The 17,115-nt window shown below is 41.5% G+C and overlaps 1 protein-coding gene across 1 annotated transcript; it reads right to left on the bottom strand.

Moving 5' to 3' along the window:
- Positions 1-482: 482 nt before the first annotated feature.
- Positions 483-17,041, bottom strand: ZNF200 (zinc finger protein 200). Its single transcript, XM_040459218.1, has 5 exons — positions 16,904-17,041; positions 15,827-16,157; positions 15,131-15,222; positions 14,443-14,563; positions 483-2,779 (listed from the first exon to the last, which is right to left on the bottom strand). The coding sequence occupies exons 2-5, from the start codon at positions 16,071-16,073 to the stop codon at positions 2,028-2,030; spliced, it is 1,212 nt and encodes a 403-aa protein (XP_040315152.1). The 5' UTR covers positions 16,074-16,157; positions 16,904-17,041; the 3' UTR covers positions 483-2,027.
- Positions 17,042-17,115: the final 74 nt, after the last annotated feature.

Below are 17,115 nucleotides of genomic sequence, written 5' to 3'. Positions count from 1 at the left end.
CTTCCTGAGGAATAAGAGAAGAATGTTGCTGGCATCCAGTTTTGTCCCTGGTTTTTAAAGGGTACTGTAGGCTTGAAATACAAAATCAATAAAGGACAGTTTTTTGTGTGTGTGGCCTTTAAGTGTCTGAATTAGGACTCAGGACTGAATTGTATCATCAGATGTCTTTCATTTTTAGTATGCTTTGAACCAAAACTTAGAACTACAGGTTTAAAAAATAATTGGAAAAGGGGCACCTGGGTGGCTCAGCCAATTAAGTGTCCAACTTTGGCTCAGGTCATGATCTTGGGATTTGTGGGTTCAGGCCCTGCATTAGGCTCTGTGCTGACACCTGAGAGCCTGGAGCCTGCTTTGGATTCTGTGTCTCCCTCTCTCTTTGCCCCTCCCCTGCTTGGCTCACGCTGTCTCTCTCAGAAGTAAATAAACATAAAAAAAAAAAAATAAATAACAAAATAACAAAGAGCAATAGGCAGAAAGAAAACTATTATTTGAAGATGGTATAATTTTGAACCACAGACTGTAACAGAACTGAGAAATTACTGAAAATTAACATTCGATGAAGTGGCTAGTTTCACAAATATACAATTAAAAATAACTTTCCTATGTAAAAGCAAGAGCCAACTAGAAAAATACAATGGAAAAAAAAACTATTTGCAATAACAAAGTCGTATACAACTTACGTTAAGAAAATTAGAAACATTTACTCAGGAATACAATACTTTAATAAAGGCATGGGAAACAAGATTTGTAAAGTTAACAAATTTTCCCAAATAGTTTATAGGATTAACCTATTTCAATCAAAATACCAATGTAAACTTCCAGGAAACCTAAAATAAAGCAAAACTGATCAAGAATCTTTAAAATAACACACCACAGGATCGGTCCCGTGAAGGCACCGCTGGCCTGGCCTCTGGGTGGACACGTCAGGAAAGTCTGGGTGTCAGGAGGCCAAAGAGAACAAACATCCACTACAACGAAGACTGTGGAATCCTGCCTCTCGAGGGGCAATGTGAACTAGCCACTGGAGACAACTGTTAAAAATAAAACACTTTGCTTGTGAGGTAGTGACCACCCATTGCCAAGGGTCTGAAGACAGCTTGGAGGCGAAGTGAGCACATGGTAAGGTTACTGGCCAGTCATGTGTCCAAGCCGACGTCTTCCTCTTCCAGCACTTGGATTTCCTTCCTAGCAGGCCTTCTTCTTGGCTCAGCAGAGGGACAAGATTCTGAAGAGCTTTACCAGTAGTCGGGCTGGGTGGCTGGGCCTGAGTGATCCAAACTTCTTTTGGCAATGGAAAGGCAAGAGTGCTATCTGAGCGACGAAGGGCTGGACAAAAAATGCAGTAAGAACAACAGACACTTTAAAAGTATGTTGTGAAAAGTATTCCTGTAAAAGTCACTTTTCACTGCAAAATGCAAATGTTACTGACATCGATGGTTAGTTTGGATCACATACAAATGACAGAGTAAGTCTTTGACATTCACTTGCTGTTATTTTCCTATATTCCAAAGTAAACAATCCCTTTCAACACTCAAGCTTCAACAGGGTATTCTTAGAAGGTTGTGTGAACTGCTAATAGAAGCTCTTGGCTTAATAAATCAGTAGTTTGGTTCTCGCAGGGGAACACAGTTCCAGATAGGGACTTTTGCATTATTATTATTTTTTTTTTTTTTCACAAGTGTGAATTCCTATGTGGGGGGAAAATGGATACACTTTCCATACACATGAGCCACTCTGTTCACCTTGCAGGTAAGTGGCCTCCAGACCCCTATTCAAAGCCTTTTGGGGAAAAGGGATCTGTGGCCTGTACATCGTTGTAGAAGTTCACAAAAGAGAGCTCCTTAATCCAGAAAATGTGGATGCTGACTGAGGTATAGCCCTTGAGAATGTCTTCTTCCCTGTGAAATTTTCTAAAACTTTGAGGTTTCAGCCAAGATGGGTATTTTCCCAATTTTGACTATAATGAGGTTTTCACATATCTGCATCTTTTCAGAAGTCTGGGAATTTAGAATTCCCTATTAAACATTTCAGGTCAAGGCAGGACCATCAGACCTTTCCTGATCCCATTTCTGCTTTCGTGTCTTACACGCTGAGTGGGTTTTTTCATGCCGGGTACAGTTGGAAAGCCGACCAAATCTTCTCCCACATTTTTTGCAACTATACGGCCTCTCAGCCTCATGACTCTGCAGATGAAGCACAAAGTCTTTATTCTCTGGGAAGGTTTTCCCACATTCTGGACACTTAAATATTTTCTCCCTTATATGGATTCCTTCATGGCGACTCCGATGAGAGTTCTGACGAAAGTTTTTCCCACACTGAGAACATGAATAAGGTTTCTCTCCTGTATGGATTCGCTCATGTTTATTAAGGTTTGTTTTATGATTGAAGCTTTTCCCACAGTGACTACAGTCATAGGGTTTTTCACCAGTGTGAGTCCTCTGGTGGGATATAAGGTAAGAACTTTCATTAAACTGTTTCCCACACAATGGACAAGTGTACCATCTTCTCGTTCTCCGATTTCGGGTAAGTGCAATCACGTTGATATCCACATACTTTGAGAGTTCCTCTAGTGGAGTATCATTTTCAATAGTAACTAGAAGATTTCTCACTTTCCTTTGTTTTGGAGTGGATGTACTTAGTCTGTCTTTATGGCAATACGGAGATTGCTCAGAGACCATAGAACAGTCCACTTCATCACAATCTGAAGTCTTTTCTCTATGATCTTCACTCTCTCCAGGTTCCTTCTGAAGGTCGTCACTCTCAGGATTAATGTCATTGTCTGTGGAAACAAAGAGAATTGAATAACTTTTGAGGGATATGATACCGCAGGAAAAAATCAAGTTGGATTTCTCATCAAACAATAATCTTGAGTATCAGAAATCTGAGGACTAGCAGATAATTGTTACCAACACTTCTTTTCCACTCTGTGGATGGAATATATGACTGATATATCTTTCTATGCAATGCATTGCAAGCACACAGTCTTTTTTTTTTTTTTTTTTGAGAGAGAGAGAGCACTCAAGTGGGGGAAGGACAAAGTGGGGGGAGAGAGAGAATCCCAAGTGGGCTCCATGCTCAGTGCGCAGCTTGATGTAGGGCTTGATTCCATGACCCTGGGATCATGACTTGAGCAGAAATCAAGAGTTGGACGCTCAACTGACTGAGCCACCCAGTTACCCTCTTCTTTTTTTTTTTTTTTTTAATGAAATGAGGGGGACTACACTGAAATATTTTAAAGGTTTGCTTTCTGAGTAAGCACTAATTCCTCAAGAAGTTCATATTGATCTTATATTCTGTGTAGAACAGTGAGCTAAGGACCAGGGGATGAAAGACATCAATACTCAAGGGTATACCATCCCATTCTTTAGGAGGCTAGTAAGTGAAAGGTACAACGAGTTACTTCTAGGTTTTCACTACATTAAGTATTACAATAGTATGGAATTAGATAATACTGTAATATCCTATATAATAGGGAAAAAGTGGGAATAATTCAAATGACCAAAAATAATGAAGGCCTATCATGTTCACTCAGTAGATGATTATTTGGGCATTAGGGTGATTACAAATGATTAAACTATGGTAGAAACCCATAGTGGTCTTTTTGGGGGAGAAAGGGGAGTAGTAACTGGGCAGTGGGCACAAAAGGGACTTCTTGGATGCCAGGAATGGTCTGAGTGATGGTCAGACAGATGTGTACATTTTGTGAAACCGTGAGGCGTACACTTTTGATCTGTAGGGTTTTCTGTATTTATTACCTCCGAAAGAAGTCTGTGTAAAATAACATACAAAGATTAAGTAACAAACTAAAAAAAGAAAAGTATGCTGTGAAAAGGTAGAGCAACAAGGGACCCCCTAAACTCTGGGCAACTTATGGATATTAAAGGGCTAAGTCAACCTCTTAGATAGACAGCTAACCACAGATCTGTGATATGAATCTTTGCTGGATTAGTAGTTTCACACTAACAGACGTTTTCTTTTTCATTTATTCCCTTAGGTAATGAAAATGCTGAGTCAAAGCATATGGCAATTTTTATCACAGTCCTTGACACTGACTGCCATATTTCTTTCAAAAGAAGCTGTACCAATTTCAGCACAAGCATCAAGATATGGGTATCAATTTTACCTAATCTTGTCAGCATTTAATAGATATAAAATGGTTTCTCGTTGTAGCTTTATTTTGCACTTTGTTACTACAAACCACTAATTTATTGGGCTGAGAGACTCATAAATTTAAATAAATTTTACATTTTGCAAATCTTAATCTCTGTGTAGGCAGTCACTACTAATGTAAATATTTAACTGAAGCCTACCTCTGTAACTCCACAACTTAAAACCATCAAAAAGTATCAGTCTTTCAAAATCAGATAAATGTTCTATTCTCTAGCCATTCCTTTATGACTTACTTTTACAGTTAACTCTTTTTTTTAAGTTTATTTATTAATTTTGAGAGAGAGGGCATGAGCAGGGGAGGGGCAGAGAGAGAGGGAGGGAGAAAGAATCCCAAGCATCGACAGTGTGGAGCCATATGCGGGGCTTGAAGTCACAAACTGTGAGATCATGACCTGAGTCAAAACCAAGAGTTGGACACTTATTCGACTGAGCCACCCAGGCGTCCCTACAGTTAACTTTTAATACATTTGGAGTTTAGTATCACACTGTATGTTATTGTTTGTAACATGTCTAATATTGGTAAAACCAGCCAGAATATCCTATTGAAAATTTTGACTCTGTTACCTACAGTGTAAATAAATTTGGAGAGCACCAATATCTTTACACGATTTGTTTTCCCATTTACATCCGTGTCTCTCCAATATTTAAGAATCTTTTATAGGGGCACCTGGGTAGCTCAGTCGGTTAAGCATCCGACTTCGGCCCAGGTCATGATCTTGCACTCTGTCTCTGTTAAAAATAAAGAAACTTAAAAAAAAAAAAAAAAAGAATCTTTTATATTTACCAATGAAACATCTGTGGTTCACTCCTATTTTATAGCCATTCTGAACGACAGCTTCCATCATTTTGTTAATTTTTTAATAAAATTTTTTTTAATGTTTATCTTTGAGAGAGACAGACAGAACATGAGTGGGGAGGGGCAGAGTGGGGGAGGATACAGAATACGAAGCAGGCTCCAGGCTTTGAGCCCGATGAGGGGCTCAAACCCGCGAACTGTGAGATCATGACCTGAGATGAAGTTGGATGCTTAACTGACTGAGACACCCAGGTGCCCGTGTTAATTTTTTTAAAAATTTATTTATTTTGACAGAGTGAAAAAGCATGAGGGTCAGAGAGAATCCCAAGCAGGCTCTGCACTATCTGTGCGGAGCCTGATGAGGGGCTCGAACCCATGAACTATGAGATCATGACCTAAGCTGAAGTTGGATGCTTAACCGACCGAGTCACCCAGGCGCCCCCATTTTGTTAATTTAAGAATGCTATGGGGTGCCTGGGTGGCGCAGTCGGTTAAGCCTCCGACTTCAGCCAGGTCACGATCTCGCGGTCCGTGAGTTCGAGCCCCGCGTCAGGCTCTGGGCTGATGGCTCGGAGCCTGGAGCCTGTTTCCGATTCTGTGTCTCCCTCTCTCTCTGCCCCTCGCCCGTTCATGCTCTGTCTCTCTCTGTCCCAATAATAAATAAAAGTTGAAAAAAAAAATTAAAAAAAAAAAAAAAGAATGCTATTGTTGGGGCGCCTGGGTGGCTCAGTCGGTTAAGCGGCCGACTTCAGCTCAGGTCATGATCTCGCGGTCCATGAGTTCGAGCCCCGTGTCCGGCTCTGTGCTGACAGCTCAGAGCCTAGAGCCTGTTTCAGATTCTGTGTCTCCCTCTCTCTGACCCTCCCCCGTTCATGCTCTGTCTCTAAAATAAATAAATGTTAAAAAAAAAATTAAAAAAAAAAAAAAAGAATGCTATTGTTATACATTCCCTATTTACCTACTTTAAAACTATTAAATATAGTGTTTTTGTTGGTCCTTTTAGATTTTCTAAATACAAACCATATTTTGGTTCCAATATTTATTCTTCTTAACCCCTTATCTTTTTGCCTTATCTAGTTAGTAATAGTGATGGCAGGTTTCCTTATTTCATTTTCATAATTTTATTTTTAATGTTTATTTTTGAGAGAGCGAGCTGGGAAGGGGCAGAGAGAGAGAGAGAGAGAGAGAGAGGATTCGAAGTGGGCTCTGGGCTGAGAGCAGAGAGCCTGATGCGGGGTTTGAACTCATGACCATGAGATTGTGACCTGAGCTGAAGTCGGACTTGTAACTGACTAAGCCACGCAGGCACCCGTTATTCTCATTTTTAAAGAATTACCATCAGTGTTTGATGAATGACCATAAATGTCATGTTATAGTAAAGGGCTACCTGTTTTGAAGACAATTCATCAAAACTCATAGGAATTTTTCTGATTTTCCTGAGTGTCAATGAATATATCTTATATTCCTTTAGTGTACTATTTTTTATGATAAAAAAATTTAGTAGCTAATATAGTTACATGGTGCAAAACTCAGTGTGAAAAGGTGTACGCTAAGGAGCTTTCCTCCAGTCCCTATCCCCATCCATTCTACTAGCCCCCACAGACAGATACCAGTTTTATTAGTTTCTTTTTATTTTTTCATTGTTTATCTAGGTGACATATTTTCCTTTCTCCTCTTTTCTTATATAAAAGGTAGTATACTGTGTATATGTCTGGTACTTGCTTTATTTTGATCATTATATTCCAGTGCATAGAGATTACCTTGGTATGCTATGTGGACACATCATATTCAACCAGAGACACCAGGATTGTTTTCAAAGGTGAATGCATCTGGTTTTGTTTTGTTTTGTTTTGTTTTGTTTTGTTTTGTTTTTGAGACAGAGAGAAACAGAGCATGAGCAGGGGAGGGGCAGAGAGAGAGACACAGAACCCGAAGCAGGCTCCAGGCTCTGAGCCGTCAGCAGAGAGCCCGCAAGGGGCTCGAACTCACAAACCGTGAGATCATCACCTGAGCCGAAGTCCGACACTTAGCCAACTGAGCCATCCAGGTGCCCCAGTGAATGCATCTTTAATACTGGTAATTAGACTGCCATATATAGGGAGTCATTCTGCATGTCCGCCAGTATTATACTTATTTCTCAACACACTCACCACCAGTGTGTTGTTACTGGATTTCTAGAAATCTGATGGATGAAAAAAGATGGTAATTTGGCAAAGGTTTAATCTGCATTTCTAATTATGAGTTGGGCTGGACAGCTTTTCATGTGTTTATGGGTCATTTGTATTCCTAAGCGAATCTGTTGGTCTTTCTCTTGGGGTACAAAGTATGATGCAGCAAATGGCTGGGTTGTCCCAACACCTTTTATGAGCTCCCCTGCTTCGCTGCTCTTTTCAATTTTCCTGGTCATTGTATTTATTTATTTCCATTTGAATTAGAGATCAGATTGTGCAGTACCAGGGGGAAAAATCCTACTGGCATTATTAAAGGGATTACCTTCACTTCATGAATGAACTTGGGGAGAACTGACCTTTTAATGTTAAATCTTCCTGGCCAACATGGTATTTCTTCCCATTCATTCAGATCTACTTCTTTGTCCTTTAGAAATGTTTTGAAGTTTTCCTCATAATTTCTGCATGTTTCTTCAGTTTATTTCTAGGTGTTTAATCTTGTTTGTTCCTATTTTTATAATTTCTAAATGACTGCATATATGAAAGTTAATGATTTTCATATAATCATTTTTCATCCCACTGCCTTACTGAATGCTTTTATTATTTATAATTTTCAGACACTTCCTGGGGTTTTCTAGTTACACAATTATATCATATGTAATAGATTCTTAAGTTCTTAAACATTTAATTTCTTTGTCATTTAACTGCTCTGGCCAATACCTAAAACACAGTATTAGACAGTAGTAGTGATAGTGGGCTTTGTTGTTGTCCTGATTTTAGTGGGAATGCCTTCCAGTGTTTCCAGTGTTTTGGTCCTTCCAGACCGAAAGGATGCATATCCCATAAGGGAGGTATCCATTAGTTACTGTTTTGTTCAGTGTTTTTGTGAAGAAGGCACAAGGCATTGGTATTTTGTCAAATATCTTTTCAGTAACTATGAAATTGATCATAGGATTTTTCTCCTTTACTATAAAATATAATAGGCTTTCTATTATTAAATCGCTTTTGCATTCCTGGAATAAATCTTCCTTGGTCAGGACGGTTTTATTTATTAGATTGTAGTATCTTTGTCACACTAGTTTCATAAGAAGAATTTGGAAGTTTTCCTTTTTTTTCACTCTGAAAATTTTCGTAGCATTTAAATTGTGCAATTGTTAAAGCTTTGTAAGAATTTCCTATGAAACTGAGGGTCCTTTCCCTGGGTTGGGGGCTAGTTTTTTTTGACAATTCCAACTTCCTCTATGGAAACTGGTTTATCTGCTTCTGTTTAAATCTTTCTACGTATTAGTGCCTCTATTTCTAACTTACTGATTTCCAATTTTGTATTTACTAATACTTTCTTTCTGTTTTCCTTCATTGTACTGTTTTCCTAACTTTGAACCAGAGGCTTAATTTTTCTTTCTAATTTTTTTTACATTTATTTATTTTTTTGAGAGAGTGAGACAGAGCATGAGTGGGGGAGGGGCAGAGAGAGAAGGACACACAGAATCTGAAGCAGGCTCCAGGCTCTGAGCAAGCGTTCAGCACAGAGCCCAGTGCGGGTCTTGAACCCATGAACCATGAGATCATGACCTGAGCCGAAGTCGGATGCTCAACCCAGTGATCTACCCAGGTGCCCCTACTTTCATTTTTCTAACTTAATGTGTGTGTTTATACAGGCGTAGATTTTCTTCTGAGTGCCACTTTAGGTTATACTGTAGATGCTGACACAGAGTATAGTCTCCAAACGTTATGTAACTTTAATTTGTACTTCCCCTCTAATCCAAGGTTACTTAATAGTTTTAAAATTTCTAGGTGAAAGGGACTTTTTCCCCCCAAGTTTCATTTTTACCTTCTAGTTGTATCACATTGTGATAGATCCTACTGTGTTATTTCTACTTTTTGGAATCTACTGAATCTTTCTTTCTTCCATAGTAAGTAGACAATCTTGAAAAGGTTTATATTCTCTTGCCACAGGAGACGTCAGATACAAACATAAGAACTGTCTCACTGAGAGTGTGTTTAAGAATTTTTTTCTACATTTTTAGTTGTTTTATGTGGCTCACTTGAGTTGAGACACACATTCTGTCCTCCTCGGTCAAGGACACTCCTGTGATTCCTTTCCCCACAAGGTTCATTCCATTACACTTTTCCCTTTCCAAACTGACCAAATGTTACTGACTCCCAGATCTCTACATGTGACCTCCAATTTCTAATGTTCAAGTACCCAGAAAATAATCTCATTTTATTTCCTGTCATGGATTCAATCTCATCTAAAATCAAATCCATCTTCTTCTAAACTCTATTCCTACTTCCAAATCTGGCCTTGACCTTCTCATAGCTCTTTATAGTTAAAATGGTTTCACACTGCTTATCTTTTTTTATTAAAAAAATTTTTTTAGGGGCACCTGGGTGGCTCAGTTGGTTAAGTGTTTGACTTTGGCTCAGGTCATGATCTCATGGTTTCTAAGTTCAAGCCCCATGTTGGGCTCTGTGCTGACAGCTCAGAGCCTGGAGCCCGCTTCAGATTCTATGTCTCCCTCTCTCTCTGCCCCTTTCCTGCTCACACTCTATGTCTCTCTCAAAAAATAAACATTAAAAATTTTTTTTTACTTTTTCAGAAACTTTATTTATTTAGAGAGAGACAGAGACAGCATGAGGTGGGGAGGCGCAGAGAGAGGAGAGAGAATCCCAAGCAGGCTCTGTGCTGCCAGTGCAGACAGAGCACAACGCAAGGCTCAAACCCACGAAACTGAGATCATGTCTTGAGTCAAAACCAAGAATCAGACGCTTTACTGACTGAGACACTCAGGTGCCCCCATACTGCTTATCTTTTTAGGTGAATGACTTATCTTTTAAGATAAGTTTATTCTTTAACTGGAAGCTTTGGAGGGCAGGAATGGAGCACTATGTATCATTTTAACTCACTGATAACTCCAGAATTCAACCCTGCCTAAGGAAAAAGCAAGTAGCATTTATTAAATGTTAGTGAATGATTCTAAGTTTAAATCTTCAGCTTTGTGGTATAGGCAAGGGAGGGGAATGGAAAGGGTGAGAATTGGGCCTCAGGGCCTCAAGGTCTATGGCCAAAGTGTTCCTGGAATTGAGAACCTACCCACCAACCATTCACCTAAAATAAATGCTAGTTTTATCCAAGACTGAAGAAAAAGTCAGTGTAATAAATCCGATCTCTTTATGTTCTTCCCTACAATAAGAAAACATTAGTCTAATACCCTCAATGGGAAAAAACTGATAGCTTTTCCCTTAAGGTCAGGAACATGACGGCTATGTACATTCTCACCACTGTTGTTCAACGTAGTACTGGAAATCCCAGCCTCAGCAATCAGACAATGACGACGACAACAACAAAAATAAAAGGCATACAAATTGGCAAGGAAGAAGTCAAATGTTCACTCTTCGTAGACAACAAGATACTCTATGTGGAAACCCAAAAGATGCCAGCGAAAAAATTGTTAGAACAGACACATAAATTCAGCAAAGCTGCAGGATATAAACTCAACGTAGAGAAATCTGTTGCACTTCTTTACACCAATAATGAAGCATCAGGAAGAGAAATCAAGAGTCGATCGCATTTGCAATTGCACCAAAAACCTTAAGATAGCTAGGAGTAAACCTAACCAAAGAGGTAATAGATCTCTACACTAAAAACTATAGAAAGCTTATGAAAGAAATTGAAGACGACACAAAGAAATGGAAAAGCATTCCATGCTCATGGATTGGAAGGACAAATATTGTTAAACTGTCGATACTACCCAAAGCAGTCTACACATTCAATGCAATCCCTATCAAAATAACACCAGCATTCATCACAGAGCTAGAACAATCCTAAAATTTGTATGGAACGAGAAAATCCCCCGAATAGCCAAAGTAATGTTGCAAAAGAAAACCAAATCTGGAGGCAACACAATTCCAGACTTCAAGTTGTATGACAAAGCTATAATCATCAAGACAGTATGGTACTGGCACAAAAACAGACACATATATCAATTGAACAGAATGGAGAACCCTGAAATAGACCCACAAACATATGGCCAACATATGTTTTGACAAAATAGAAAAAAGTCTCTTTAGCAAATGGTGTTGGGAAAACTCGACCACTTTCTTACACCAAACACAAAAATAAATTCAAAATGGACGAAAGACCTAAAGGTAAAACAGGAAACCATCAAAATCCTACAGGAGAAAACAGGCAGCAACCTCTCTGACCTTGGCTGCATCAACTTTTTACTAGACATGTGTCCAGAGCCAAGGGAAACAAAAGCAAAAATGAACTTATTGGGACCTCATCAAGATAAAAACCTTCTGTACAGTGAAGGAAACAATCAATAAAACTAAAAGGCAATCAACAGAATGGGAGAAGATATTTGCAAATGACATATCCGATTAAGGGTTAGTAACCAAACTCTATAAAGAACTTATCAAACTCAAAACCCAAAAAACAATCCAGTGAAGAAATGGGCAAAAGACATGAATAGGCACTTTTCCAAAGACATCCAGATGGCTAACAGATACCTGAAAAAATGCTCAACATCACTCATCATCAGGGAAATACAAATCAAAACCACAATGAGATACCACCTCACACCTGTTAGAATGGCTAAAATGAACAACTCAGGCAACGACAGATGTTGGCAAGGATGTGGAGAAAGAGGGACCCTTTTACACTGCTGGTGGGAATGCAAACTGGGGCAGCCACTCTGGAAAACAGTATGGAGGGTCCTCAAAAAGTTAAAAACAGGGACGTGTGGGTGGCTCAGTTAAGCATCCATCTCTTGATTATGGCTCAGGTCATGATCTTGCAGTGTGTGAGTTCAAGCCCTGCACTGGGCTCTGCATTAACAGTGCGGGGCCTGCTTTGGATTCTCTCTCTGCCCCTCCTGTGTGTTCTTGCTCTCTCAAGATAAATAAGTAAACTTAGGAAAAAAAAAAAAGTTAAAAAATAGAATTATCCTACAACCCAGCAGTGCACTACTAGGTATTTATCCAAAGGATACAAAAATGCTGACTTGGAGGGGCACATGCACCCCAATGTTTATAGCAGCGTTATCAACAATAGCCAAATTATTGAAACAGCCTAAATGTCCATCTATTGATGAATGGATAAAGAAGATGTAGTATAATACATGTATATTGGAATATTAAATATATATATAATGGAATATTACTCAGCAATCAAAAAGAATGAAATCTTGCCATTTGCAATAACGTGGATGAAACTAGAGTGTATTATGCTAAGCAACATAAGTCAGAGACAGAGATCATATGATTTCACTTGTGTGGAATTTAAAAAACAAATAAATACAGGAGAAGGAAAGGAAAAATAAGATAAAAACAGAGAGGGAGACAAATCCTAGGAGACTCTTAAATACAGAGAATAAACAGGGTTGGTCAAGGGGAGGTGGGCTAAATGGGTGATGGGCATTTAAGCAGGGCTCTTGCTGGGATGAGCTCTGGTATTATGTCTAAGTGATGAATAACTAAATTCTACTTGTGAAACCAATACTACACTATATGTTAACTTGAATTAAAAAAAACAAGCAAAGAAAAACGGGTGCCTGGCTGGCTCAGTCTGTAGAGCATGCGATGTTTGATCTCAGGGCCATAAGTTCAAGCCCCATTCTGGGCACAGAATTTACTTTAAGAAAACGTGTGTGTGTGTGTGTGTCTGTGTCTGTGTGGCTCAGTTAGTTAAGTGTCTGACTCTTGATCTCAGCTCAGGTCATGATCCCAGTGTAATGGGATTGAACACCATGTCGGGCTCTGCCCTGAGCATGGGGACTGCTTAAGATTCTCTCTCCCCCTCTGAGCCTCTCCCCTCCTCGTGAGCTTTCAGTATGTACTACTACCCTGACCATACAGCATAAGACAACTAGAGTTCAACAGCCATGGATTTTTGTCACCCCAGGCAACTCACAAAATCCACTTTCTGCTCTGCTTCAGCCTTAGAAGCAAACAGCCCTGAAGGCAAAGTAAGAAGTATTAGGCGCTCAGCAAAGCGATTTTTGAAGGCTGGTCACTCTTGGGTAGCAGTGTATTTGTAGAGAAAGGCTGAATCATCTCTCAACAGCTTCAGAGAACTGCTGCCACATGAGTGCGTATGCAGTATTCTCATTTGCGAATGCTGCTTAACCATTACTGGGAAATAAGCAGAAATGAAGAAGGATCCATTCACCAACCATATAGGAAACTCACTGAAACAATTGTGAGAAATGCATCAGGAAGGTGGTACAACTCTGGGCTAAGGCTGCAGGCTCTGGTGTTAGAATCCCTGAGTCCAGATCCCTGCTCTGCCAACTACTGCTGTGTGACCTTTAGCAATTGACATTTTTCTGCTTTAGTTTCACCATCTTAAAATAGTATTAATTCCTACGTCCTACAGTACTGTGAGAAATACATGAGGTAATAAATGCACCCAAAGCACTCAGACTAGTGCCTAGTACATAATAACACACAAGTACTAAGTGCTAGATATCATTTCTACCAATGGTGTGATATATTTTCATTCACACTAGTAGACTTCTTAGCCTTTGGACATCAAGGAAAAAAAGACTCATGCACCCAATGAAAACACAATTTAAAATACACATGTTGGGAGATTAGCACTAGATCCAGAAAATGGATTGAGAAACAACCTGGCCCCATTTTTTATCTGTTTGAATATTTGATGTCAGTACATTAGCTCTAGGTCTTGCTTACCAAGAGAAGTCCCCTCCACCATTGCTGACCTAAAGATACACAAAAAATGGCCACCCACAGCTGGTGCAAGCTCTGCCACATGGAATAAAAATTAAACGAGTGTGAACACGTACGTTAGCTAGTGTGTTAATCAGGTGTTTAAAAAGTCTGATGAAGGGTGCCTAGGTGGCTCAGTCGGTTAAGCATCCAATTTTTTTTTTATGTTTATTTTTCATAGACAGAGAGAGAGACAGACTCCAAAGCAGGTTCCAGGCTCTGAGCTGTCAGCACAGAGCCCAACGTGGGGCTCAAACCCACAAACTGCGAGATCATAACCTGAGCCGAAGTCAGACGCTTAACTGACTGAGCCACCCAGGCACCCCAAGCATGTAATTCTTGATTTCAGCTCAGATCATGGTCTCACAGTTCATGAGTTTGAGCTCCACATCGGGCTCTGTGCTGGCAGCACGGAGCCTGCTTGGGATTCTTTCTCCCTCGCTCTCTGCCCTTCCCCTGCTCACTCTCTCTCTCTCTCTCTCAAAATAAACATTTAAAAAATAAGTAAAAACTCTGATGAAATAGAAGAACATGCTTTTTCCATAGCATTCAATATGAACACACAAGATTTCTTACCCAATAACATCATCTCCCCAACACTGTCTTCCTTCTCTGAGGTGGGTTGTTGAGTAGCATCTAGGCTCACACATTCTTCTTGGGAGTGAAATACATTCAAATCCTCAAAGACCACCAGTTCCTGAAAGAGCAATAGACCCCATTCCTCTTAATAACAGAGGTTGTTTGACATCCTTGCTGGTAAAATAGGCTGGAACCCAAGGATCAGGGAAGGGAAGGTGAAAGGGACCTATAAATCCTACGCAGATGCAGCAGACAGGAAACCCAGGCTCAGACAGGAGCCAAAGGATAAGCAGAAGAGAAACATCCAAAGAGGCAATGAAAACAAGCCCACTCTCCTTACAAGGGTATGTCTTTTTTTTTTTTTTTAATTTTTTTTCAACGTTTATTTATTTTTGGGACAGAGAGAGACAGAGCATGAACGGGGGAGGGGCAGAGAGAGAGGGAGACACAGAATCAGAAACAGGCTCCAGGCTCTGAGCCATCAGCCCAGAGCCTGATGCGGGGCTCGAACTCACGGACCGCGAGATCGTGACCTGGCTGAAGTCGGACGCTTAACCAACTGCGCCACCCAGGCGCCCCCTTTTTTTTTTTTTAAATACATATATATGGGTTGACTGAGCGGGGAGGGCTGTAAGAGCAGAGAAAGTGATGTACTCAAAACAGTGAATGGGAAAACCGAACCCACCTCAGGCTCAGTTTTCAGATACAGAGACAATGTGTCCTGTTTCTGCTGGATTCCTTCTCTGGGTAGAAGCTTCACTATGGGATGAGGTTGCACTGGGGAAAGAGGAAGCTGTAGTTAATGGAAATGTCAGTGACTCTAATATGGAAACCCTAACCACACCTTGAGGCCACACTGTCCTCACTCCCTCAGAAGGCAACTCATGGTTTTTTTCAGCTTCTGTGAGCCCAGGGAAGAGCTCAAGCCATAAATCACAGGGTCTTGAACCTGTATCTAGGGTCTCCTCATTATGAAAAGAATGATTCCCTTAAGGGTTTTTTAAATTCTTTTCACTAGTAAAGGGGAGGGTAAAGTCTGGAGATGCCCATAACAAGCACAAAATTTCCAAAATTCCACATAAACGGCAGTCAATTAAACAATTCATCCAAATTTCTTTATGGTAAAACGATATACACTCCCCCTCCACTATGGAAAGTTACACACAGTTTATTCCATGGCTTTACATACACCCAGCAATCCACTCAAGCGCCAGCTTGAGAAAAAAAAATACTCCCTCTCCCCAGTATGTTGACTTATTAAAATCCACTCCTTTTTTTCAATACCCACTACCCTAACCTGAATTCATTACTAACATGAAAACCTATTTCAGACCCCAATACCATTCTCTTCTCTTCTAGCGAAACAGCATATACTTCTTACATCTGTTCTGAAAGTTTGAGCTCACATCCTTCATAATAACCAAAGTCTCCTTGACTTTCTGATTGGGCTGCACCACGCTTGGCTTGGGCAAGAAGGTGAGGAAGTGCTCCAGAACTAGCTGGTGGATGGTCTTGGGCCCACTAGTAGCATCTCGAAGTAGGTCTTGGCCCAGCTTGGAGTCCGGAGGAACTCTCAGTATAAAGGACCGCTTTGGCTTTAGGGGCATTGGAACCACTTTTGCAGCCATCGCGCCTTGAAATCACACACCACACTCGTTTTGCAGAGCTTCAGGAGTCCCCTCTTACCGAAGGAAATCTGTCAGATAGCCAAGCTGCAGACAAGAGAAACCATGGGTTACCCACAAAACCAGGTAGGCATGCCTGCACCCCAGTATGCGGCCTGGAGAGTGAGGCCACACGAAATGTAAAGCGGAAGGAAAGGTAAGCTGGGGTGGGGGAACTCCTAACTGAAACGGAAGGTCCCTGAACTAGACACTCTTAACAAGCTTGGCCTGAAAGGAAGATCTGAGAATGAAAGCCGGACGATGTCCAAACCTCAAGGGTCATCCTCCCGAGAAATAGGAGATGCAAACTCCACTGGGAAGAGCGGGTGAACTCAAGCAGGTGGGAAGAGCGATGGGCTAGAAGACAGGACACCTGGGGTCCGACACCAAGGGCATCTGCTTATAAGTTGGCCTGGCCACTCAATCAAGCCGTAATGCGCACCTAGGACCCCGGGTCCCTCAGATGCCCTTCGGGGAGGGGGGGGGGGCAGTTGATGGCTCAAGGAGCAATCGCAAGGCCCCAAGAGCTGTCCATACATGGCCTGCTGACTCTTTTCCGCCGTGAGAGCCCCGGTGAGAGCGGCAAGGGACATCCCAGTAGGGGCCGGCAGGCCAGGCCCACTCTGGAGCCTCTCCCACCGGCCAAGGGGCACCTTTACCACCACGACCAGCCAGCGGCATTGCCCGGGGTACGTTCCCGGCTCCCCAGCCGGTCAGGCACTCCCAGCAACGGACCAAGCTCTGCTCCCTAGAGGCCGCGTCAGCCTGGTTCCCGCCCTCGCGGAGCCCCTCACCTCTCGGGGGCTGTGCCGCCTCTGGGAGCTTGCAGGGGACGGTCCACAGACCCAGGCGCAGAGACACGGGGAAACTAGGCGCGAGAGGCCAAGCCCTCCCCTCGCCCTTCGGAGTGCCCTCACAGGCCGCCGGCGACTATTGGCGAGCGCCGCCGTCAGTTCAGGAGCACGGCCGGGCGCGGTGCCTTCTGGGAGACCGGGTGCCCCCGCAG

The sequence above is a fragment of the Herpailurus yagouaroundi genome, unplaced genomic scaffold, assembly GCF_014898765.1.
Source record: "Herpailurus yagouaroundi ecotype Mexico unplaced genomic scaffold, PumYag 222, whole genome shotgun sequence".
Classification (NCBI taxonomy): Eukaryota; Metazoa; Chordata; class Mammalia; order Carnivora; family Felidae; genus Herpailurus; species Herpailurus yagouaroundi.
The sequence above is the reverse complement of the archived record's forward strand: the minus strand, read 5'-3'. Positions and strand labels throughout refer to the sequence as shown.

What these genes read in the sequence shown, in the direction of transcription:
- ZNF200 (XM_040459218.1), bottom strand. Translation starts at nt 16,073, where the DNA reads ATGGCTGCAAAAGTGGTTCCAATGCCCCTAAAGCCAAAGCGGTCCTTT. An exon ending in ATCTGAAAACTGAGCCTGAG is followed by an intron (nt 14,564 to 15,130) that starts GTGGGTTCGGTT and finishes TTGCTCTTTCAG; the next exon opens with GAACTGGTGGTCTTTGAGGA. An exon ending in TGGGGAGATGATGTTATTGG is followed by an intron (nt 2,780 to 14,442) that starts GTAAGAAATCTT and finishes TTGTTTCCACAG; the next exon opens with ACAATGACATTAATCCTGAG.